The sequence below is a fragment of the Anthonomus grandis genome, chromosome 11 (genome assembly GCF_022605725.1).
Source record: "Anthonomus grandis grandis chromosome 11, icAntGran1.3, whole genome shotgun sequence".
Lineage (NCBI taxonomy): Eukaryota > Metazoa > Arthropoda > Insecta > Coleoptera > Curculionidae > Anthonomus > Anthonomus grandis.
The window spans coordinates 3,868,713-3,894,110 of record NC_065556.1 but is presented as its reverse complement, the minus strand read 5'-3'; the positions used below and the strand labels follow the sequence as shown (position 1 = coordinate 3,894,110).

At 36.5% G+C, this 25,398-nt stretch overlaps 3 protein-coding genes across 5 annotated transcripts in view; 2 read left to right on the top strand and 1 right to left on the bottom strand.

The window, feature by feature from the left end:
• The window catches only part of LOC126742564 (calcium release-activated calcium channel protein 1-like), a 91,713-nt gene extending 90,121 nt beyond the window's left edge, over positions 1–1,592 (top strand). The window contains exon 5 of the transcript XR_007662606.1: positions 55–1,592. The gene's annotated coding sequence lies outside the window, so the exon portion shown is untranslated. The remainder of the gene's footprint in view (positions 1–54) is intronic.
• The window catches only part of LOC126742562 (MORN repeat-containing protein 3-like), a 35,601-nt gene that overhangs the window by 8,142 nt on the left and 2,061 nt on the right, over positions 1–25,398 (bottom strand). For 2 of the 3 annotated variants that reach the window (XM_050449280.1, XM_050449281.1), the window contains 2 exons: positions 15,607–15,906; positions 4,088–4,647 (listed from right to left, as the gene is read on the bottom strand). In XM_050449280.1, coding sequence (XP_050305237.1) covers positions 4,166–4,647; positions 15,607–15,906 — 782 coding nt within the window. In that variant the 3' untranslated portion in view covers positions 4,088–4,165. Of the gene's footprint in view, positions 1–4,087; positions 4,648–15,606; positions 15,907–25,398 lie in introns of those variants that run through there. The other variant, XM_050449282.1, reaches the window with a different exon arrangement.
• LOC126742563 (uncharacterized) lies at positions 16,610–20,497 on the top strand. The gene is made up of 4 exons (XM_050449283.1): positions 16,610–18,633; positions 18,688–18,797; positions 18,937–19,140; positions 19,209–20,497. The coding sequence occupies exons 1-4, from the start codon at positions 18,578–18,580 to the stop codon at positions 19,763–19,765; spliced, it is 927 nt and encodes a 308-aa protein (XP_050305240.1). The 5' UTR covers positions 16,610–18,577; the 3' UTR covers positions 19,766–20,497.

Below are 25,398 nucleotides of genomic sequence, written 5' to 3'. Positions count from 1 at the left end.
ACATTTTTTTCTATTAAATGTCTAAAAACTACTTTGCTTTGTGCTTTGTTCTAGGCAATGAAGACTTTAATGCAGAAAGCGAATCAAATGAAGATGAATATAGCGATAGCGAAGGAGATATCACGTCCGAATCGAATTCCGATTCCGATTGCGATTTTTTTTCAGCCGGCGTGGTAGCCCCTCGCAAAATACCTACCAATTTTTTTACACTTTTTAAAAGATAAAACCAAACTTTTTCCGTAAATAGAATCCCTGTAACTTAAGAATTTTTTTCCCACCCAAAATTCACCCCTTTCACTACGTATCCCCCCTTAGCGCCCCAGTTTTGCAATGGCAGACATTCATTTTTATATTCGCCTACACTGATACTATTATTTTCAATATAAATTAGCCATGTACCTGATGCGGGCACTTTCATGTAGCCAGCTCTTAGACTATCACAATCGCACTGTTTATATCCCTGTCCTCCAAATATACTGTTTTCTGATGCAGCTTGTCCAAGGCTAGCCGCATATTGAACGTAGGACCTTTGCATGTCCTAGCTATTTGTCTTTTTTTGTTATGTATATATTTACCTATATTGTCATATAAAGAGCATAATTAAATTGAAGGTACCTAATAGTTATTAGAATTAAATATGTCTACAGAAGACGAACTTTGTTTGAATTCAGAATCGGATTCGGAAATCAAGAATATTCTGTTGTGTTTCTATTTAAAACGGCGAAAAAAGTGTTTAGGTGAAAGTACTCATTTAAAAAAAAGAAGAACGCATGGAGAATTTAATCTCTTAAGTGATTTAAGTGACGTTCAAATTAAACAATATTTGTACGCATATAGTCTTTGTGACTTGTATCATATAATACTTTATTTTCCCGCACGAGTTCAATTAGGAGTTCCATTTTTTTACAAAACAGTTGCCACTCTGCAGAGAAAACTGTGCACACTCCACAACCGACAGAGGCCGGACAGAGTACTCTGTTACTATGTCGCGCAGGCCTCGCCTCTGCTACGTCCAATATGCGGCGTTTAATTTAATTGCGTGTGTTACAAAATCCTCTGCTGCCCTACGTTCAATATGCGGCTAGCCTAAGGGAGCTTTCTTTTTCTTTTACAGTCTCACTACACAGACATCCGACACAGCCAGAAAAGATAGAGTTAAAATAAAAAAGTTCCTCCCGCTCTTCCGTAGGGGTTAACGATAATGCCTAGACAAATACGAAAAAATATTATTTCATTCACTGTTTATCAATATTTCCCTTGTTTGGATGCTTACGTTATTGCCAGGTCATTATCATTAGTATCCAAGGCAGTCGGAGATATACAGTAATAACCGGTCGCTATCGTTAATGACCGAATTATCATCATTGTCCGTAACATATATAACATACAGGTTGGGGAATCCATCATTACGCGTAGAGGGGTGCTCAAAGACGAAATATGGCAACGAGCATGCGTCTAACTTTGATGGTGGTAAATATATTACGAGCTCTAAAGTTATATGTCGGAACAAGCATTTATTTTGCAAATAAAATGCCAATTAAACGAATTTTTTTTATTTTCATATTTTTTAATTGTAAATATGAAATTAACAACATTTTGTATGATGTATAAATTTATTATTACGGTTTAGTTATGTATTTTATGTTAATTACTATTTTATTAATAGTTTGATAATTGAAAAATGCTGACAACTAAATATTGGAATATATTGTGCTTTGCTATTTACGTTTCTTAAGTTTTATTAGGGTCACGTGAAGAATGAAACATATGAATAAGTAATCTTTTGTCAACAATAATTGTCACGCGTCATTTAAATATTATTAATTAGCGGCAGTCAGTTTTATTACGAGTAAAATAGAATAATGGCAGGCGGAAAACCTAATGATCCAAAAGTAAGAGAAATTATTCCCTTTATCAGTACCATAAAGGGAAAACAATGCGTGAAATTTCCATTGAATTAACTGTAGCAACAACTAATGTCTTTAACACGTTAACTGCCGTGAGACATAAATGTGGTGTCTAGTGTTACTTTCAATAATAGCCGCGTTACATATTTGTGATGTCTCAGAAGTAATTGTGTGCTATAGCCGTTGAGTATTGATGGGCGTCTCAGTCCTATAAAAGTTATATGGAACTGAAAGAGCGCGGCTGTAACTGTCTGACATTGGTTATGGATTTTGAATTTGAGACTCGAAAGTGGATCTTCATGGTTTCAAAAATAAGTCCTTCACTAAATCAAAATGTATAGAAAATAAATATTTAAATTTTAAAATTGAAAGGCTTTCTATGTTCTAAGGTTGACGCTCTTCCAAACATTTTGCCTGGGTTGCTCAATATCAAGACCTAAGAGACTGTTTACGATCTCCTGCTTGAACTTTGTGATGGACAGTTTTTCATTGCTACTTCTTGATGCAAAATATATAGATACATTTACCAAAGCACTGCCAATAAAAAGCTCAATAGCAAGCTTACGGTACCACTTCACCCCTCTGCGTAATGAAGTGGTGTATGACTTCATTTGCTACGTACGACTCTGCTTCACGAAATGACAGGCTCACGCAGGTGGAAGTGAGACGCAACATTTGTTGCACATGACCATTGATTTAAGTTTAATGTGTTGAGGCCGCGTGACCATACGAAGAGTCTCATAAAAAAATTACCAAAAAGTTTCTAATAACATTTTTTTTTTAAACAAAATATTCATGAGTGTTCTAGTAGTTCCACAATTAACTTTTGAAAGAAAAAAAAAGTTGGCTGGAAGAACTGATTTTTTTTCAGCATTGCGGCAGTCAACGTGTTAATATAATTAAGAAATATGCTGAAGCTGCCAGTAATGATGTTCGCGGCAAAAGCTCAGGCCGTCCAAAGTTGTTTCTCAAATAAGTGTAAGGCATTTAATTTGAATATGTAAGTCGGGAAGAACAAATAAACTACGAGAAGTAACTGCAAGGTGGAAAAGAGAAATTGGGATGAATGTTTATAGAGAATGCTGTCGAAAATTATCCACAAGAGCGGTCTTAGTTTTTTGAAGGTAAGTTCGATAACTTCCTTTTTACAATATAAATTTCTAATTTTGTTGATTTATTCGAGTAGGCTAAAGAAATATCATTGTTGACGGAAATTCAAAAAAGGAATCGTTACATTTAGGCCAAATCAAAACTTTCGTTGACCAAACATAACTGGAACAAAATTATCTATAGCGAAAAAGCAAATTTGATCTCTGTGTGGGAAATTACCGAAATTCTTTCCTTTAAGCCAGTGCTTTTTCTTTAAAAATACAGATATCGGAATGAATCAAAAAACAAGTTGTTAAGTAAACATGAGGCTTGAAAATGGAGCAAAACAAATTATTAGTCAATTGTGTGAATTTTTTCCACAGGATTTTTAAAAATTTAGAGTAAAATTCAACTTTTTATTAATCCCTGTATAATAACATATCCGTTGGAAATCTTTGTAGCTTCGATACGAAAGAATGATGACAATAAAACGGCAAAAAATCATCAAAATCGATGCAATACTGAAAAAGTTGTTAAGGAGTGAATTTGAACCAAATTTTCGCTGTTTAGTTAATTTTTCGGGCCAGCGCAGTTAATCATTTTTGATTGTTTTAATTCACATCTAACGAACGGCTAAAAATGCTACAAATGCTCTTCACTCTCTGATGTCTCTCTAGATCGACCACTGACTGGGCTTCGCGCAACGCTGCCAGTTTCCTGGAAAAGAGCCACTGTGCGCGCTATCGAAGTCCGTGGAATATTCAAACGACGCTCAATCTATTATTCAATAAACCTTCTTGATGTAAGGCTCAACCTGAGAAATCAGATTGCCTGGCATTTTACCAAACATTTAATCGCTACTTTGTCACTCGAAATCAGTTCAGAACTACTTCATTTTATAAATGCCTGCATATCGTTGACCCAAAACAAGTTTTTGCCACATATTGTCTTTGTTTTCTATGCTAAAATAAGAAGGTATTTACATACAAAACATGACCACCTTAAATAAATCACGGCAAAATTTAACAAGGGAGGCCAAGACTTTCGAAGATGGGCGTAGTTCCAAATTCACACAAGTAATTAAAACAATCCTAGTAGGTATAATTTTACTACACTTTAAGAGAACATAAAAATATATATAGATATAATAATTATAAGAGTCTCTAATCCTAATTCAGTTCCAGAACACTATCTAAATATTGATGATAGCGGTTAAGCCCGTGATAACTTTTTGCATATTCAATTATAGATTTGTTGATTGTGGTTAAATCCCCGACAGTTTCTTTAAGAAAATTGTCACTTCTACCGCGATAAAAAGACCTGATCATAGCCTCATTGAATATCGACTTTCTCATAGTATTTCTTGGTGATGGCTGTTCATACTCAGATTTTTCCGTAAACAGTATGGAGACTTCTTGAAAGTCCTTAACAGACTGTCTCATACTTACGTCAGGTATCGGGTAGGGTGTAGGGCTGATGCAGCACTGTCTGTAATCGATATCTCCTATCTGGCTACACACGCACGTGTCTAAATTCCATACACCCTCTTGGAGCTGACCGTTATCCAAATGGAAGAAAAGGCCTTGACCATGCTTCAGGTCATTTAACCATTCGCCTTCGTAACGGTTACCGTCTGCCCTTATCAGCATCCCTGTCAAAACAAGAATTTGTCAATATTATCCGTTTTATTTCAAGGGGTAATCCTCCGATAAATTCTATTGTGAAATGAAAAATAATTAGCAAAGGGCTCGGTCACCGAATAAGTATATGAAAAGTGTCCTGAAATCAAATAGCCAGCTATATATTAAAAATTTTAGAGAGTGCCAAATGAGAAATTTAGATAAATGTTTTGAAAAATGTAATTTTTAGTAAGTCTTGCCATAACTGCAATATCTTTGACCTCAAAATTCAAAATAAAAATCTATACATATATATATTTTTTTTTTTTTTTTTTTTTTTTTTTTTTTTTTTTGGGTCGGTGGAGAAATTCTTTATGAACACTGGTTACGCGGCGCCGCCCCCAGTAGTGTGGGACTCAGTGTCGAGTCTGTTTCGTCCTATACCCACTAAAACTCCACCGCTGGGTGGTGCCTTGTGGCTCCCTACACTGCGGTCTGCTAAGAAGCAGTCCTATTGTGTCCCATATGTTTAGTCCCACAGGTTCAGTTCTGTAGCTTCAAGGAAGTCCAGGATTGTGCCCAGTGGTAGATTTCTTATACCCTCTGGTGCGGGTTTCTCTTCCCCCAGGAATGTTGCCCTGGTTTGATTAAATGCTTCACAGAAGCACAGTATGTGAAGAGTTGTTTCGTCCTCCTCATTGCATCCCCTACATAGCAAGGTAACTGATTTCCCTAGCGTATGCAGGTGTTTCCTGCTGGGTGCATGGCCTGTAAGTAGCCCTGCGACCTTTCGCAGTTGTTGTCTGGAGAGGCCCAGTATGTTCTCACCCTTCTTGAAGGGTGGGCTGCCTATAAGTTGTTTGGATTGTTTCATCTTTGGCAGCTGCTCCCAGTAGAATTTGTTCTGGTTTGTTAGCCAGTTGCCGATTTCCCTCTTCCAGGTCTTATCGCTGACATAACATGTTGGTTCAGGGCCTACCAGGCTGTTGCTGGCTCCCTGGGTTGCAAGTTGGATAGCCCTTCTTGCAGCCTTATTATTGCCCATATTCTCTGCTAGGATTATCTCTGGCCTATTTTGCGCTTCGGCGAGGTTCCTGAGATCCTCCCAGCAGCTTTGCACAGTCCTTGACTTAGTCTCGAACTGTTGTAGTGCAAGTGTCGCAGCCTGGTCTCCTGTGAAAATTGCGAAGGTTTTGCCTCTTGGCAGCCCTTCTCTCATCAGTTGGACACAGGTTTGAATTCCTATTATGCTTGCCTGTAAATTTGTTGTTTCGAGGCCCAGGTTTAGCATAAGTTGTCTGCCCTGTTGTTCGTCCTCCACCATGCCCACAGCTACCCCGATCTTGGTTCGTTTGGTTGCCGTGTGCCATACTGAGTAACCTCTTTGCCTGAGCCTGTTCGCTTCTGCGTCCAGTGGTCCCCTTTTTTCTTTGATGATAAAAGGTTTGTCTAGGTATGTGACCTTGGTTCTGTCTGTTCTTAGGGCCAGGCGCCCAAGGTCCTGTATCTTGTCAAATACGGCATTGTGCCCATCTTTCGATAGGATTTTTGCGCCATTTGACAGCAGTCTTTTCGCCCCCGTTATAGCTTTAGCCCGTACCACTAAGTGTAGCGGGCTTAGTCCTATCAGGTTCTCTAGGGCAGCAGTCGGCGTTGTTGACATCGCTCCTGTTATGCCCAGACATGCTATTCGTTGTGTTTTGTTGAGTATCTATATTACAGTCCTCTTTTCTGCCGCATGCCACCATATAGGTGCTGCGTATGTAATGATGGGTCTAACCATTGTCGTGTACATCCAATGTACCATTTTTGGTGACAGTCCCCATGATCTACCGAACATTCTCTTGCAGTACATAAGAGTTTTCGTGGCTTTATTTGTAGCTTGGATTACATGTTTCTTGAAGCTGAGTTTTTTATCCAGGGTTATACCTAGATATTTGACCTCGTCTTCAAGTTGCAGATTTTCTCCATAAAATTTTATGTTTCTAATGGGCTCTAGTTTCCTTCTTTTGGTAAAGGAAACCAGAGTAGTTTTTGTGGGGTTTACCCTTAGTTGTTCTTCCTCACACCAGTGCTCGACAGTAGTCAGGGCTCTTTGCATTTTTTCGAATACATAAGCCTGACTACCCCCTCGTGTAAGGATGACTATATCGTCAGCATATCCTATAGCAAGGATAAGCTGCCTCTCCAGTCGTATCAGCAAGCTGTCCGATACAAGGTTCCACAGCAGCGGTGACAGTACACCCCCTTGCGGTGTTCCCCTGCACACTTTGGCCTTAACCGTTGTGCTGTTGAGATTTGCTGCTACTTTCCTATGATTTAGCATTTGGGTTATCCAGCCGCCAATCATGGGATGTATTCCTCGTGCTGCTATCGCACGGTTGATTGAGTCATATGATGTATTGTCGAATGCTCCCTCAATATCTAAGAAAGCTCCTAGGGCGATCTCTTTGTTGTTCAGAGATTGTTCGACCCTCTGGGTTATCTCGTGAATCGCTGATTCACAAGATTTACCTGTTTGGTAGGCATACTGGTGTCGATGTAGAGGGTTGACCCGTAATACATTGTCCCTGATATGCCTTTCTATGAGCTTTTCCTCTGTTTTTAGGAGGAATGATGTAAGGCAGATTGGTCGGAAGGATTTAGGTTTCGCACAGGAGTCGCGTCCCGTCTTTGGTAGAAATACTACTTTTGCTTCCCTCCAACTCTCTGGTATATGCGCCGTGGCTAGACTTGCCCGCATTATTTTACATAGTGCAGGCAGCAGCAGTTCCCTACCCCGCTGTAGCATGACTGGCAATATGCCATCCATTCCGGGAGATTTAAATGGTTTGAAGGAATTTATCGCCCATTTAACCTTCTCGTAGGTTACTACCTTTTTCGCTAGTTCCCAGTGTTCCCTTTTGCCCCTGTTCGGAATGATAGGAGTTGGGTCCTGGGTATGTTCTGGTTGGTGGAGAATTTTCGATCCCGGAAAGTGCGTGTTCAGCATTAAGCCAAGCGTTTCTTCCTCGGTTGTCGTATATTCTCCATCGGGTTTTAGACAAGAGCCTAGGGTTTGTCGTGGCCCTTTGGATATTGCCTTGTGGAGTCTAGCATATGCTGGTGTCTCTGTTAGGTCCCGGCATAGCTTCCTCCACCCTTCTTTCTTTGCTCTTTTTATAGCATCATTGTACCTGGTTAAGTGTTGTCTGTATAGATTCCACTCGCCAGTTCTTTTGGCTCTGTTAAAAAGCTTTCTTACTGTCTTCCTTAGCTCGCCCAATTCTTGGTTCCACCATGAGGTGTTCCCTGCTTGACGCGGTTTGCTTAGTGGACATGAGTTTTCAAAAGCAATTTTAATAGCCTCAGTGACTGACTCTGTCAGCACTTCGAGCTCTACATTGTCTTTTGCCTCCGTTGGACAGTTTTCCAGTTCGCGTCCTAGTATCTCATTGAAGAGGTCCCAGTCCGTTTTCCTGGCGTTCCTGTAGGTCTCCGGATTTGTATCCATAGATTCTAGATCGAATCTTATGTACCTGTGATCCGACAAACTTGGTTCGTCAGATACATGCCATTTTTTAACGAGGTCGCAGATGCGTCCCTTGCCAATGGTTAGATCAATTACTTCTCTGCGGAGTATGTTGACGAAGGTCGGTTCCTCCCCCACATTAAGTATATTTAGACCGGAGGCAGCACAGTAATTTAATAATGATTCGCCTCGTTTGTTTGTTCCAGTGCTTCCCCAGATAGTGTGGTGAGCATTGGCGTCACAGCCTATTATAAGGTTTTCCAATCTTTGATGGTCTATCAACCTCCGAACTGTTGTCGGAGGTGGTTCCCCTTGTTGATCGTGCGGAAAGTATGCTGATACTATTATTGTATCGCAGCTCCTCTCCGCTGTTTTGATTTGTACTTTGACCGCCGCTGTGTCCCTGTCACAAAACTCCCACAGCGGTGTGGCCTCTATATCTTTTCTTATAAAGATACAGCTTCTTAGGTTAGGTCCCTCTTTTGGGTCTGACACTAGTCTCCCGTTGAGGTTTTCTAGTCCCCTTATCTGGCCCCTATAAGTATAAGGTTCCTGAATCAGGGCTATCTGAATATTGTTGTCGGCTATGCATTTTTGTAAGGCCGCAGTGGCTGCTTTGCAGTGGTGGAGGTTAATTTGTATCAGCCTCGCACCCATTGCGGAGAGCGATTTTAGGAAGAAGAGGTTCCCGGCAATCCCTCTGTTTCCATATATCTTACTACGATCTACTATCTGATTTTTTTTCACATTGGGCGAGTTTCAACCTACCGAAACTCTTTAGGAAAAGTTAAAGTTCTCGTTAAACATCGATTCGAAATGATGAGAATATTGGTAAGTATACCCAAGCATATGTAAATTTTCATCAGTATCTTATTAATAATTGTAAAAAATGTCCATTATGTGTGTCTTATATTAAAAATTAATGAGGTTAATGACAAAGATGTCATGTTTTTTTTCCTGTTTTAGGGTTCGTCCATTGTGCCCGAATACACCTCAGCTTCAAGAGTTATTGTGCTCACACCGATATTATATCAATAATATCCAGCCTAGCACCTCGTACTCACTTTTGGGACCAGTGTGTCTCCCAAATATTTATTGCCTTTTGCGGCACAAGGCCTCGCGCTTAAAAATTACATGTCGAACTGTTTCTGGTTCCTTTTCGCACAATCGGCATATAAGGTCTCCGTTATACACTTCACTTCTGTTCAGGTGTCCTTTAACGGCCAAGAATCCCTTTCTGATTCCTATCAGCGTTCTGAGTTTGTTCCTCCTAAATGTAAGGAGGTCTCGAGTCATTTTTTCGTCTATTTGAAATATTTTTGTATTTTCTTTTTTTAGCTGTCTAGCTTGATATTTTCTTTTCACCCAGTCGCTGATCTCACTTCGGGGTGTTTCTTGGCACTCCCGGTGCAGGTTCCGGTTCGATGGAAGGTACCGTAGAACCTTTTCTTACTAGTTCATTGACTTTTTGATTTCCTGGAATACCTGTGTGTCCCAGAACCCATACAAGCCTAAGTGAGTTGCGGTCTCCTAAAGTTTTTAGTTCTACGAGGCATTTCCAAACCAGGTTTGATGTAACCCTAAGGTTCGATAGGGTTCTTAGGGCGGCTTGGCTATTTGTTATTATTAGGATCTGCTTATTGGTGTATGCTCTCCTAATGTTTTCCCTAGGACATTCTAGTATCGCAAATATTTCTATCTGAAAAACTGTGGCATGTCTTCCAAGCCGATGAGACGTTTCATGCTTAGGTTTTTCTCCGAAAATTCCAGTTCCCGTTCCCTTGTCGGTCTTGGATCCGTCTATGTACCAAATAAGATCTTCGTCTGGTTTGCGGTTGCTGTCATTCCATTCTTTTTTGTTGGATATTCAACTTTAAAAGGTGTGCGGAAGCAATACTTACGAAATCATGTTATCCGAAATCATTGCTGATTTGTTTGCCTCACAGATTCTTAATATTCCTTAGTGTCCCGGTAAGTTAGTCAAGCTGTTATTTCCCAAAACAGTCAAGCTGTTAGTTCCCATTCGCTCCAATCTCAGCTTTGCTTTGTTTTCAGTCTTTTGGTATATGGTACAATTGCGGATTTAATGGGACTGATCTTAAGATCTTCCCTCTCTGTCCAGTTTTTCACAATATTCAGATCAGTTTGCATTCTTTCTCTCATCGTTGTATTTAATTTTCCTTGGACTAGTATCACCAATCCATCTGCATATCCTAAAGCTCTAAGGCTTTTTCCCTTAGTTTTAGTAGCAGCCCGTTCATCAACATGCACCACAGGTTAGGCGATAGAACACCTCCCTGTAGACATCCCTGAGTTACTGAGGTTTCTAGAGTTTCATTTAGCAGTTCGCATCTTACTGTCCTGCTTCTGAGCATGCAGTCTATCCACCTATGCATGATCTCGTTTCTATTCCTGCGGTTCTTGTAAAAGACTCGAATGCTGTATTGTATTGTCAAAAACTCCTCTGACATCCAGGAAGGCAGCTAGTAACACTTCTTTGATTTATAGAGTCTTCTCTACCATGGTTAGGAGCCTATGCAGCGCCGTCTCTGTAGATTTGCCTACGGTTTAAGTACATTGGTCTTGCAGCAGATGGTTTTTAACCAATGAAATTCTTAATTGGCGGCCCATTTGATCTTCTCACATGTCACAACTTTTTTGACAGCTTCCCAATCCTCTCAACGTGCTTTATGTTGACGTCTTTCTGTACTGTCCTGACTGCCAGTTATGTTGTCTTTTATAACGCACCCAGGAAAATCTACCCCAAAAAGTTCGGTCTGTGTTTCTTTTTCTGTGGTTGTATACTTACCATCACCATTGCGTAGGGAGCTAATTTTGCAGCTTTGCTCCTTAGCAAGAACCTTTTGGAGTTTAGCACAGTCCGGAAAGCTTTTCAGTTCTTCACTGTACTCCCTCCAAGAGTCCCTTTTTTCCTACCTTATCCGCTTAAAGTAGTCCGTTAGAAATGTCCCAAACGTTCTTATCATCCACTTTATTTGACATTGTTAAATTCTTTTCTAACAGTCGTCCTCACCATTTCAAGGTCATTGCTTCACCACACGGTTTTTCTGGAGGCAATCCTTTTGACTTCCGGAATGTAATTTTCGTAGCACTAAATTAATTGTGTCAGTTTCTCCACGTAGTCATTTAGTTTATTTGTGTCACTTATCTTTACATCAACCCACACTAGCTCATCATCTTCATTAATTACAGGCACATATTGATTATTGAAAAGTTTATTCAAAATATCTGCTGGTTTATTGTTTTTTACTAAATAACGACCTTGAGCTAAATATAGAAAACAACTAACATTAACATAAAAAACCGAAACGCCCGATGAATTAGGAACTTTTAAAATATTAGAACTAAATTTTGTATATTATGTAAATATTAGAACTAAAAATTTATAACACCCTTTTAAGTATGATATTGCCTGATTGAATTGATCAGGGACCGGTAAAGAGAATTTTTAAATTGTTGACTTCGTTGGTTCTTATATTCATATTCAATGGACAGCTGACATCCACTAAGAAAAAAGTTCAAATGACGAGTTTCAAAGAACGTTGTCACAACTTCTGGTTAAAACCTTGGGGTTCTTTTTACAAGATGTAAATGAAGTTGCGCAATTTGGTCCTCATTAAAACGCCCTTTTGTAATTTCAAAAACTCCGAATAGTTCCGAAGATATTTGGAAAAAACCGAATATTCGCGATTTCATTTTTATTTTTTTATGGCTCTATTTGAATATATATAACAAAATAAATTACTCATTTTCATTGTTACTTTCTCTATTTTACAAAATGGTGCCGTCAGATTTTTAAACCGACGTTTCGTATTTAAGCTGTCATCATTAAGTTAGTTTTTTTTTAAATACAACCCTGGATTTTTTATTACGGATTTTAAGAGCCCCTTATGTTCCTAAACTAATGATGTATCGCATTTATTCAAAAATGTTATATTAATGGATGTTTCCATAAGAACTCATGTGTTAAAGAGAAAGACAAAAAATATATTTTTAATAGGATTAAAAACATTTTCTTTACAATAACAACAAAAAAAAGGTTAATAAATAATACAATAATTTAAATCTTATCTTATTAAATCAATTCTTCAAATCTTAGGCCCTGAGATAAATATGTAGAAATTTTAGTAATTATTTATCAACGTGACGGTGCGTTGTCCACGCTGACAATCATTGTTTATTTGTTTACTTTTAAACTATGAAATATTTTGACAGTTCGTTAATTTTTTCATTGGATTTCGTTCATTATTTGTTGGAATATTCACAAAGATGACAGCCGCATTACACTTATTTTGCTAATATTAATAATAATTTAGCTCAATAAGGAAGTTTTTTTAACCAAGGATTTAATATGGAAGACGAGTCGATCCCGAAGAGGAACAAATTATCTTAGACACTGTAAGTTTTAAAACCATTGCAGAGCAGAAAGCAGAATGAATAGTTTTAAATTATTTTTAAGGCAAATAATAATCCTCGAGCTCCAATTAGAGTTTTCTCAAACGAAGTGGCACTACCTCGAATGACAGTTTGGAGAACTTTATTCGTGGATATACACCTTACAAAATTCATATTAGTCAAACACTAATACCTGACGATGCTTTAAGACGCTTAGAATTTTGTTACTGGTTGCAAGATAAAGTTAATGAAGATGCCGACTTCCTAAATATGAAACTATAGTGACAGATGAATGCAGTTTTTGAACAAATGGACTATTTCATAGACATAACGAACACTATTGGTCAATAGAAAACCCAAGGCAGAATGAAGAAGCAAGACCTCAGGGACAGCAATCATTTAATGTAGGGGCGGTATGTAGCACAATAAAATTATCGGCCCGTTTTTTCTTGAAAGAAATCTAACTTCCGAAAGATATGCAGAATTAATAAGGACCAATATAATGGATTCCTTAATAGAGGAACCTTTGGATGTATTACGTTAACTATGGTGGCAACAGGACGGTGCACCACCCCATAATGGACGATGCGTCACCAATTTATTAAATAAATTGTTCCCTAACAAATGGATTGGAAACCAAGGACCCGTACGTTGGCCCGCTAGAAGCCCCGACCTAAACCCTTTAGATTACTTTCTTTGGGAATTTCTTCAAAACCGTCTTTATCAAAATACGCCACCAAATCTTGAAGCCTTACGTCAAGACCTAACAAGGGAGGTCAAGACTATTCAGCGTGTGATCCATAAAATTCACAGACTGACACGAAAATACATCCAAGCAGGCGAATTACTATTTGAATCTTTGCTTTAATTGTGTTATTTTTGAACCTCTGTTAATGTTAGTGTTTAAGCTTTTTTTATTAATGCGTTATTATATAAAAAACGGTGTTAATCCCATTAAATTTTTTGTCATTATTATAAAATTTTGTGTTAGTTTGAGTGTGTTAGTTTAGGAACATAAGGGGCTCTTAAAATCTGTAAAATAAAAAATCCAGGCCCATATGTAAAAAAACAAACTTGATGATGACAGCTCAAATACGCTCAAACGTCGGTTTGAAAATCTGACGAAACCATTTTGTAATATAGGGAAAATAGCAATGAGAATGAGTAATTTATTTAGTTATATCTATTCAAATAGAATTAACGAAAAACAAATAAAAATACAAAGGGCTACACGTGTTTCGCTCTAGTTAGAGCATCATCAGGCCTTTAAAAGCCATCCACACACTTCACAGTACATAAATAAACAATATGTATATGTAGTATGTACTGTGAAGTGTGTGGATGGCTTTTAAAGGCCTGATGATGCTCTAACTAGAGCGAAACACGTGTAGCCCGTTTAATTACATGTTGTGAGACCGTGACTTTGTGTTTTTATTTGTTTTTCGTTAATTTTATATGTTGGTCTCTTAGAGAAGAATGGATGAGATTTTTATATTCAAATAGAGTCGTAAAAAAATAAAAATGAACTCGCGAATATTCGGGTTTTTCCAAATATCTTCGGAACTATTCGGAGTTTTTGAAATCTCAAAAGGGCGTTTTAATGAGCACCAAATTGCGCAGTTTTGCCTCAATTTAACCGACTTAATATCTCTTCTAGTTTAGGATTTTCCAATGGTGAGGCTCGAATTAGGGACACCCTGTACACAGAAGGCAAAAAGATTAATGCGCAAGTTTTTGATTTCTTAAAAAAAAATAATATAAACATTGTTATGTCCGACATGAAAAATTCCTACCGAGTTTTTGCCAAAAATCGATCGCGAGAGGATCAGCCGCTGGCAGTAATAGTCTCATTCCGCAATATCAACAAACGATTATGTATTATAACTAAGGCAAGACTGACACCACGAAGGCTGGTGGTGAAGTACATAGGGCTGATGACGAAGTCTAGGATAGCGTGGCTGCTGTCCCGGCATAGAAGGATTATAGCAGACCTGACTGGAGTCCTAACAGCTAACTGTAGACCCAACCGGCATCTTAGGCTTGGTGGGCGGACTATACCCTAGTTGTCGAGGGGGAGAAGACCGCATATCATTTTATAGGAGGTTACGAAAGATGGGCTAGGATCAGAAGACAAACCATGGGTTCTCCCTTCCTGCTCCTAAAGGATCTAAAGAATCCTAACTGGAAATACCTGCTTTCCTTCATTAGGAGGACGGGTCGCCTGCTTAGGGAGACTAGAGAGAGTAGGCAACAGTAATAACGGGGTTTCAGCGGTTGGCGGAAAGAGACTTTAGGCCTACCCACTGAAAACTGTCCTCCCACCATTACTACTACGTCTACCACGAGACTGCTATTAATTCCGAGCCTTGAGAAAAAGTTTCTTTAGAATTGTTCGTGGAATATTTGGTACTGATAGTCTATGTACCAATAATGTTTTAGCGCTCTAAATACAGATTTAGAACATAAAAAAAAACTTCTTAAACCCTAGAATATATTTTTTTATAGTAATGACAACGAATATTTAAACCTGGGGATGTGGCTTAAATTCTAAACTAGTGCACAATCCCATAATGCCAATGGATTCTCTTTTCTTTATTTATCTGAGCCAGTGGTTTGCTAAATGTGTATAAAATATATAATAAAAAAACTAAAACTTTCATAGGCTATTCCTTAACATTTCAGAATATTCAGTCATCAGTCGAACTTTTGTGGTACATTTCCTGAATTAATTTAAGAAACATTGTATATCCAATATCAGGAAAATTTGTAAACGTTATAAAATGAATGTTTTTAGGTACGGAAATAAAGAACTTGTTTTGGTTTCTATTTGCAATGAAAAGAGTAGGAAGTATTACCTTCTACCTCTCGAGATCGAAAACCGTAACACTACAAACTGTATTATGTTAATATAAATAAAATTGCTTATTAACTGGATGTACCTCTATCTTCTTAATATTTTAAGCGTTAGCATGTTGTTAAATATTTAAAATTATTGCTAATTATAGTTTCCGCACAATCGAACGTAGAGGATCTCAGTATACATATACAAAGGTTTTAAATTTACCTAAACCTTCTTTCTTATCATTTTTGAAATAGCCATCAAAAAACGCCCCATCCGCATACCACTGCTGGCCATGACCATGTCTTTTTCCGTTCATAAATTCTCCAATATAAAAGCTTCCGTCTGGATATATTCGCATTCCGTGACCGTGCATTCTGCCATTTTTCCAGTCCCCTCTGTAACACAGCTGATATACATCTGTGTTTGGTATTCGTTGGGCCAACACTCCGAATCCGTGTCTTCTATCATTTTCCATATCACCTTCATAAAGCTCATCGTTGCGGGTGATTATTCGACCTTTTCCTGTAAAATATTCATTGATATATCAGAATTTTTATTATATACATAGCCAGAAACATATTCTATTTCGGAATCTTTTTAAGTAGATTCTTACTCAAATGCCGAACTGGAATGCGTTTTAGCAGTCATCATTCTTATTCTGCTGATCGTGTATTATAGAGGATGTCATTTAAATGGTATAAAAAATTCGGTGGGAGGGGTTCTAAAAACACAAAAAAGTTCCTAGGGGTACTGAAGCGAAAAAAAAACCTCAGCTATAAATTTTAACCATAAATTATTGAAATTATTTGGAAAATTAAAAACTCTAGTTTTTGCAATGGTAGGGGGTTGTTTTGTGAATAACTTTTTTGAGGTTATTTTTTTGCAACATGGGTTCATTTTTTGAAAACATACTTTGTCCTACAAAAAAGGTACTTTTGTTGCAAATCGCCCAGAGCGATGGTTTTCAAGAAAATTGAAGGTAATAGTAACTAATGAAAGTTTCAAAAGTAATCAAGTAGTTAATTAATTTAAAAAAAACAAATTTCAATATTTTTTAAAAGATCTTATAGCTGTAAAAATAAGATATACCAAAATTCCTTATTACATGCATACTTATTCGATTCATTGAATGTATGCAGTCTTATCACTTTATTTATTTTGCATGTACGCAAAAAAAATTTCTGGTTCGCAAGTATTTTTGCCAGTTTGTTATTGTTGAAGTGTGCGCAAACGTAACATTTGACAAATTCTGCGTGAACTGGCAGGTATGCATTTTATTTATGGAAGACCGAACGGAAACGGTCTTTTGGCTAAACGCTTGTATGTCCAAAAATATCCAAATCGCAGCACCTTCTCACCGAGAGATAAGAGACACAGGTTCATTTCAACCCAGAAACCAAGACCGTGACCGTAATTTGACGGTACGTATACTTGATGTTGAGGAACGCATTTTTGCACATGTAGAGGAAAATCCGGGGATATCTGTAACACAGCCGACTTTACTCAAGCCGCGAAATAACAGTTAGCAACGTCGCACCAGGTGGGAGATTCGGATCCGTTTTGGTGGATCCGTTTACGCTTTGAAAGCGCGGCTCTGCCGAGATAGACGTTCAATTTTGCTTTTGCTTTATTAACAAATGAGAATATTTTATTTATGTGATTAATTTATTGTTTCAAATATGTATAGGCGCCGTTAATAATAATATAAATGCATTATTAGACTTTTGCCCCTATAGTCTAGTCTTTTAGTTATATAAATTTCATCAATTAATAAATTAACAACTTTCTCAGTCGGTGATAGAGAAGTGGATACAATGTTTAAATAAGTAGTGGCGTCGTTAGTTTTATTTAAGTCAGAATTTGGTAACACATCAAAGCTAGAAGAAAGATACTGTAGGTATCTCTTGGTGGGTAGATTAAAATAATATCTAAGCAATTCATATGCGCAAGGAGATATAATATATAACATAAAAGACATTTTGGTTAATGAAGTCATGAAACTTCTCTAGAGATGAAAAGTATGGTTTATTAAGCTCACAATAATCAGAAGACTTATACCTAGTTAATAGATTTTCGAGTTGAGACCACCTACTTAATTTCAATCCGAAAGGTAAAATCCATTTTAGGTCATTTTGGGACAACTCATTGTTTTTTAAAAAGACTTATTTAAAAATCATGTAGGTCGCTATCTATTGATATTTGATTAATAATATTTATACAAGCATTATTTAAGCTTAAAATATAGAATTATAGTTTTATATCCCCACAATTTTTACATTCCACAGTCAGATATTAGAATTTTTTGGGAATAATTACTCATAAGATCTTAAAAATTTGTTATGAAATCAGTTGCTCTGAGGCTTCATTCCCAAGTTCTTTATGTTTTTGTTGTTCAGTATTTCTTTTGTCTGGACTTTTTCTAGAAATAGGTACTGTTTTTGTTAAATATGCAGGTAAATTTGGAAAAATTTGAGGCACTGTGAGCAAACTAATCTTGCTTTAACTTTAATCTTAGTGAGTGTGCCATCAGGTAAAAGATAATCTTGTCTCCCCTGCTCTTAAACTACTTTTGAAATTATTTTTTACACCCAGGAACACAGCAAGGACTTGGCGTGTTTTAAAAGGCAAAAAATTATTTAATGAATTCTTATATATAAATAAAGCTAATAGATTTACCTATACTTACTAATACTATGGGTATTCCTTACCAGATTTCCTCCAAATATCGCTCAACGGCGGCAATAATGGCACATCTCAAAAATAGCCAAAATCGGACTAAACACTATATTAAAACTTAAAATTAATATTCTTTATTTTGTCAAGACCGGCATAAAATTAGTATTTTAGTTTTCCGCCAGATAGCAGAAGGGTCACTAAAGCATCATCTTAAATCATGCCTCCTAGCCACGGCAACAGTGGCACAATCCGCACAATCACAATATTAGTATTCCATAAACCTTGCTAGGGAATCTATCGCTGTTAGCGGGCAATAGTGACACTTTTCTTGTTGTGCCAGTATCGTGCAAAATTATTAATTTTATTTTATATTTGTGTTAATGCGATAGTGACACACTTTGAATTGTACCAGTATAGAGCAAACATATTTGTGTTTTTTTTTTTTTAAATTAAACAAGTAAATAATTCTGTTGGTTTTGTATTTTGTTTCGTCTCTGCTAAAACAATAGTGTTTAATATGAGCAATTTGGAAGGCACCCGAGGCAAGAAAATGTTATCACTAGTAGGAGTCAGGTAAATTTTTTTAAATTATTTTTTTATTTATATTTTCCAATAATGAAATTTTAGGTTGGAGAAAGGTAGTGACAATGGAGGCGATTCTCAATGGAAAGTGTGTAATGCAAGTTCAGCTGTGAATTCCGATATTGACTATGAGATTTATGACTTTGAAACTTCAGGTAATAATATTCATATTGTTAAGCCTATTTTTTTATTTATCACCTATGTATGTAATCTTTCTGTAGTCTAATGAATACATTAGGGGTAACGTAACTAGTAAGATGTATTTTACTAAACTCTAGATTTTGTATTTTGCAGATAATAACACCTTAGAGCAGCCCTCGGAGCAGCCGATGATCATAGATTACTTCAAAAATGAACAGATAGTACAAAAGATTGAGGTATCGTCATCAACAGAAAAAATACTGTATGAAGAACCGGAGCCGGAAATATCTAATACAGTTTTCACAGACCTCACTAACTTAAATTCTGAAGGTTTAGGTTTTTTACCCGATGGCGATGGTAAGCCAACTAAAAATGAAAATTTTAAATTTTTACAAAGGCGTAAACACCTATTGTATTTTTTTCAGAACACCTGCAGAATAGGGAAGTATTAGAGATCCTCTCACAGTCCAGTTATACTTCTGATCCTAAAGAATCATCGGACTGTTCACTTAAGGATCCGGATTATAGGGATGATTCTTCCTCTACGTCTTCTAGCTCTTCCTCATCTTCTAACTCATCGTCATCAGAAGATTCATCATCTTCTGGCTCATCAAAAGAAGATGTTGATGATCCAGATCAAGCCGTTGCCGAAGTAGAAATAAAAAAGACCAGAAAAAGGAAAGCGAAACCAACTGAATGGAAAAAAGCGTGTGCTAAGCAGTTAAGAAATAGCGGTCAGTCATATAAAACCTTTGGTAAAGGAATAGAGGTACCAAGGAGGCAAATAAAGCCAGCTTGTAATGACACATGCTCCCACAAATGCAGCAGCAATTTTAACGAGGAAAAAAGAATGACAATATTTAATGCCTATTGGGAAATAAAAGATATATATATATATCAACCCTTATACAAGAGATTAATCCTAAATATAGGTATACCCATGGTGGTAATGGGTATACCTATATTTAGGATTAGGTGGTAATAAGGACGACCAACCACGCATTTTATTTTCTTAAAGACGATACTAAAATAAAAGTATGCAAGCAGTTTTTTATAGCTACTCTGGGCATTACTAGCCGCTGCATACGTACGGTAAAGACTAAAATAAAGAACGGTACTTTAGGAGACGATAATAGAGGAAACATGCTAATCATAAAGGGGTTTCTGCAGAGATTAAAAATAGTGTGCGCTCCCATATTTCTTCTATACCCACTATAGAGAGCCACTATACCCGAGCCCATTCTGAAAAGGTTTACATTGAAGAGAGCAAAACCATAGCTCAACTTTATCGGGATGACAAATTAGATTGTGAAGGTAAGGGAAAACTATGCTAATCTTACTATGTATAGGCATATTTTCAATTACGAATTTAATATTGCCTTTTTTTCTCCTAAAAAGGATCAATGTCAGACATGTGTTTCCTTCCAAAACTCCAGTTAGGATGAGAAAAAAGCCTTAGAAGTAGATTATACTCGTCACATTGATGAAAAAAATTTAAGTAGAGAGGAGAAAACCAAGGACAAAGGCAAAATTTCTTCATTATTTCAAGTGGCTTGTTATGATTTACAGGCTTCCCTTCCAACACCAAACGGACAAGAATCATCGTTTTATTATAGATCGAAACTATCTATATACTTATAATTTTACGGTATGTGATATAACAAAAAAAAGGACAAGGATCCGTTAATTGTTATATGTGGCATGAGGCTGAGGGAAAAAGAGGGGCCGTTGAGATAGGCACATGTTTACTACAGTACCTCAAAGAAAAAGCTGAGATGGCTAAAACCAATCAACTGGCAATTACCTTGTGCTCCGATAACTGTGCAGGGTAACAAAAAAAATAAATTTATTATTGCTGCTTTTCTTTATGCTGTGGCCAATTACAACATAAAATCCATTACTCAAAAATATCTAGTAACTGGACACACCCAAAATCAAGGTGATAACGTTCACTCGGTAATAGAAAAACATATAAAACGTGCACTAAAATCTGTCCACCTGTACGCCATCACAGTATGTAGGCTTAGTACAAACAGCTAAAAAGACAGGAACCCCATTTAAAGTGTTTGAGTTAGCACATTCGGACTTTTTGGATTTAAAAAATCTGAATGTGCTAACTCTTTCTGATGTTTTAATACTTAGGGTAGAGAAAGAAAATTTAGACTGCTTTAAACCTCTTTTAAGGATGATGAATTCAAAGTTGTCAAAATTACTAATGAAAAACGAACAAGAAAATCGGCCAGTTCAGTAGGTTTGACAAACTTTGAATTCAAACAAGCTTACAATTTAGCTATTCCAATCGCTAAAAAAAATACGATGATCTCATGTTTTTATTACGAACAAATGCAATAAATAAGAGTCATAGTCACTTTTATGAAGGATTAACATTCGAATAAAAATGCCTAGTTATAATAGGGAGAGAATAAAAAGTTTATTTTGTATATTTTTATAAATAAAGCCTAGGTATGCTTTGCTTATCGTGCTGTTTTATTTATTTTATCCAAATAGCCTATTCTTCATACACGTATATGCCGCAATATTATTGTTTCAGTTGAAAATTTGCAAACTTTAATTTTGTCAATAGTGGCACATCTTACAAAGGTCGCCTTTAAAAATAAAAACAACAAGAAATTACTGTTATACTTCAAATTTCTTTGGGTATCACACAAATAAATATATAAAAAGTCATTTTACTTAAATATTTCACTTTTTGAGTTGTGCCACTATAGTTGCCAATGAGCGATATGTTTATAAATAAAACAAAACCTACATTTTTTGATGTGAATAAAGCATTAACCTTGGCTCTTGGGCATAAGTCTCTAGTTTTAGTGGAACACAAGATATTCACAAATAATCACAAATAGGATCATAACATAAAAATCTTAAAAGTGATATGTAAAATAAACTTGAAAAATGAATAAATAGCACAACGACCCACTTAAAAAGCCGACCGGTTCCACCTGTTTCTGTTTACAAATAAGGTGTTTATCTTTATAACAATTTATCACTGTTTTTATACTATATAACACACCTACACTGGCTGGGAGATGTTACTAAGACTTACTAAGTTCTTAATAATAACTACTTTCACTTTCCTTTCCGAAATTTGACTTAAAAACTCAAATTTAAAAGAGGAATTTAAACGATCCCCATTATTATCCCTATTATTTTTCCTAATATATACGATTTTGTGTTTAATTTAGTAGACCAGGATTTAGTAGAAAAAATTCTTCAAACTATAAAAAGCAAGGCATTTGGATCCGATAATTTAAATATTACTATTGTTACGCTTTGCTGTCCTGTGATTATTAACCCTCTTACCCACATTATAAATTGTTGTCTAGAGAAGAACTATTTTCCGGAAAAGTGGAAGGAGGTCAATATGATTCCCTTACCTAAAATTAAAAATCCCACAGAATTCAACAATCTTTGTTCTATTTTTATACTTTCTGTTCTTTCGAAAATTTTGGAAAAAATTATGGAGCGCCAAATTCTTGATTATTTAAATAGCAATAATCTCATCCCAGAATATCAGTCTGGGTTTCGTAAGGGCTATAGCTGTGTCACTGCGTTGTCTCAGGTTACAGACGATATATTTCGGGCTTTAGATAAAGATCAGGCAACTGTTTTAATTCTCTTAGATTTTACCAAAGCATTTGACATGGTGAATCATGAGATACTTATATCTCTATTACATTATCTAGGATTTTCTCAGTCGGCCTTAACACTTATTGCAAAGAAAAGATGACTATTTTATTTCAAACCGCAAACAAAGTGTTCTGCTAAATGGAAAAATATCGGAGGCACTTGACGTTATTTCTGGTGTACCACAAGATAGTATTTTGGGTCCATTGCTATATACAATATACACATTACAATTAACAAAAAAATTAAATAGATGTAAACATCACTGCTATGCAGATGATACTCTAATTTATTATTCACTTAAACCCAGTCATGCTCCTGAAGCTAACCTTAATATTAATATAGATCTTGTAGCATTTTTTTGTTCCCTTAGCATCATCTTAAAAAAATACTACATACTTTCTTTTTATTTAGTTTACTTTAATTTGGAAAGAATATTGTTTATTAATTATTCTAATTTATTTATGTTAATCTCGGCAACATCGCTTTCGGAGGTATCCGTAATTTAAACAAAGTATGTACTGTGTGTTGCCTAAAAGCTCAAGGGACTTTTAAATAATTAAATGGACTCTTGAAGTACTTTTAATTTATTTCGACATCATTAAACCTGTTTTTTATATTGTGTTACATATTTTATTATTAACAACACAGTTTACGTTTGTATTTAAGTATTTTATTATCAAAAAATGCATAAACAAAATCCAGTCTAACTTGACCTTGCTTTAAACAATCAGCGCATATCGATCTTCGGGTTAAGGTTCAGAGTTGCCATATTGTGCTGGAGCGGAAAAGCGGCTGATCTTATTATTTTCAATATTCAAAATGAATTAAAATCATTATCATTATTGATTGAGAATCATATCATTATTGAAGGATTTTGATAGGTCCTGGTTTATGTTCCTCAGTCGTACATAATTATTTATGTAGATTTCCTAGCAGCTCTATTCCTTTTCCTGGTAAAAGGTACGTTGACAGCAACGGCAATGGTTCGGTGGTGGGAGGTCACCAAGCACCAAGGTGAACCTTGATGCCCATCCATCTTTCCTTTTGGCGTGCGACCGAAGATCTGACAAGTCGTTCTAATTTTGCCTAGAAAAAAGGGCGAATCAAGTAAAGTTTTCCATTTCGGGATGTGTTAATATTTTAAACTTACTTATTTTTCGCACTGCATCTACCGATGTAGTTTTCCTTTTGCTGACAGGCGTGGTTTATCTGATTTTGTGATTTTTGAGTTTTCCCATTACATCACGTAAGTAGCACGTGGTTCCTTTGTAAGTGTCTTTAAATCAGGTATTCCTTCCTTTATTTAGAGATTCCTTCGTCCTGCGTTGCTGCCCAATCAACTTTAACGAAGGTTGATAATTCTACGCCACAAAATATCTTTGATTGATATTTTTGGGGGGTCCTTCTTACTTATTGCTTAGTCCTTGGTCCTTATGTCATTTTGTCTACTTTTACCTGCCCCAACCACGTGAATGCTGCCATACTGCCTGACGCCAATTTCGACGCCGAGCTCTGCCTTCAATCTTTGCTGATTGCTGCCATACTGCTTGACGCCATTTTCAACGCCGAGCCCTGCCTTCAATCTTTGCTGATTGCTGCCATACTGCTTGACGCCATTTTCAAAGCCGAGCCCTGCCTTCAATCTTTGCTGATAGCTGTCATACAGTTGACGGTGTCATACATCACGCTCAAGGCGGAGTCAACGCCTTGACGCCATTTTCAACGCCGAGCCCTGCCTTCAACCCTTGCTGCTTCCAGACTGCTGACCTTCATCCTCATCTACCTAAGGCCATGCCTTCAGGCCTGTCAATCGCTGGATAATGCTTCCCTAGCATTCCTACGCAGTAACGGTGAGCAGGAAGTGTTAAAGCTGCGTGGCGGAGTTGGTAAAATTTCATCATACTTATATGAACTTGGTTTAATGATTTATTTATTCTATTTTGATTGATTGTGGTATTTATTTTTGTTGGTACACATATTTTGATTTATAAGTAGCCCTGTGCGTACTGTCTATTTAATCCTTTTGTCCTGCGCAGAGAATTCATGAATTTTCCCCAGGTTTAACGTCATATAATTAAAGTCATATTCCCATTTTAATTTAATATAAACCCATAGAGCTACACGTTCTCTTTGTGATATTTGAGTGTTACTATCACTATTTTCAGTATCTTTTTATCCATTTTTTTTATCACTATCACACCACCATTTATAAATAGTTGTAAGTATTTTATTGACCGCACGGAATGCAATGTTTCAGTTGACATCTAGGGTATAAAATAAATTTTGTTAAAAAATTAAAATAAACCGTTTCACTTGAAGTTGATACCAGTCCAGAATATTGCTTTAAAAAAAAAAACATAATTAAGTTTCTTGATTTACTTAATTATAAACAACATCTTTAATTATAAAATTTGAATAAACTTTAATTAAATTAAGTGGCGTCCAAAGATGAAATCAGTAAGTATAAAAAGGGAGGGATGATCTGCCCACCACCACGCTCACCAGACTAAAAGCTGCCGTGCATTTATGAGGCAAAAAAAAATATCCATAGGGTAGAAAATATTGCCACAATCTTAATAATATCTTTACTGAAACTCAAAATCTACTTCTAAAAATGTATCCAGCCAAATCTAAAGCTATTCTTTTTTGTAGCGATGCTCACCGGATTGAGATTTTAAATAACTTTAGACTTGAAATGAATAACGGTGTTATACAATTTCAAAATTCAGCCAATAATCTGGGGCTCCTAAAAGATCATAAACTAAAATTTAGGGAGCATGTTACACTTAAACTTAAAATTGGATACTCTGCTTTAAAAACTATTTACGCCCAGAAGAATTACTTAAGTACTAATATTAAAAAAATGCTTTGTGAAGCATTGGTTTTGTCACCTTTCAATTTCTGCGATACTATTTATGGTCCTTGTCTTGACTGCTCAGATGCCTATCGGATACAAAAACTTCAGAA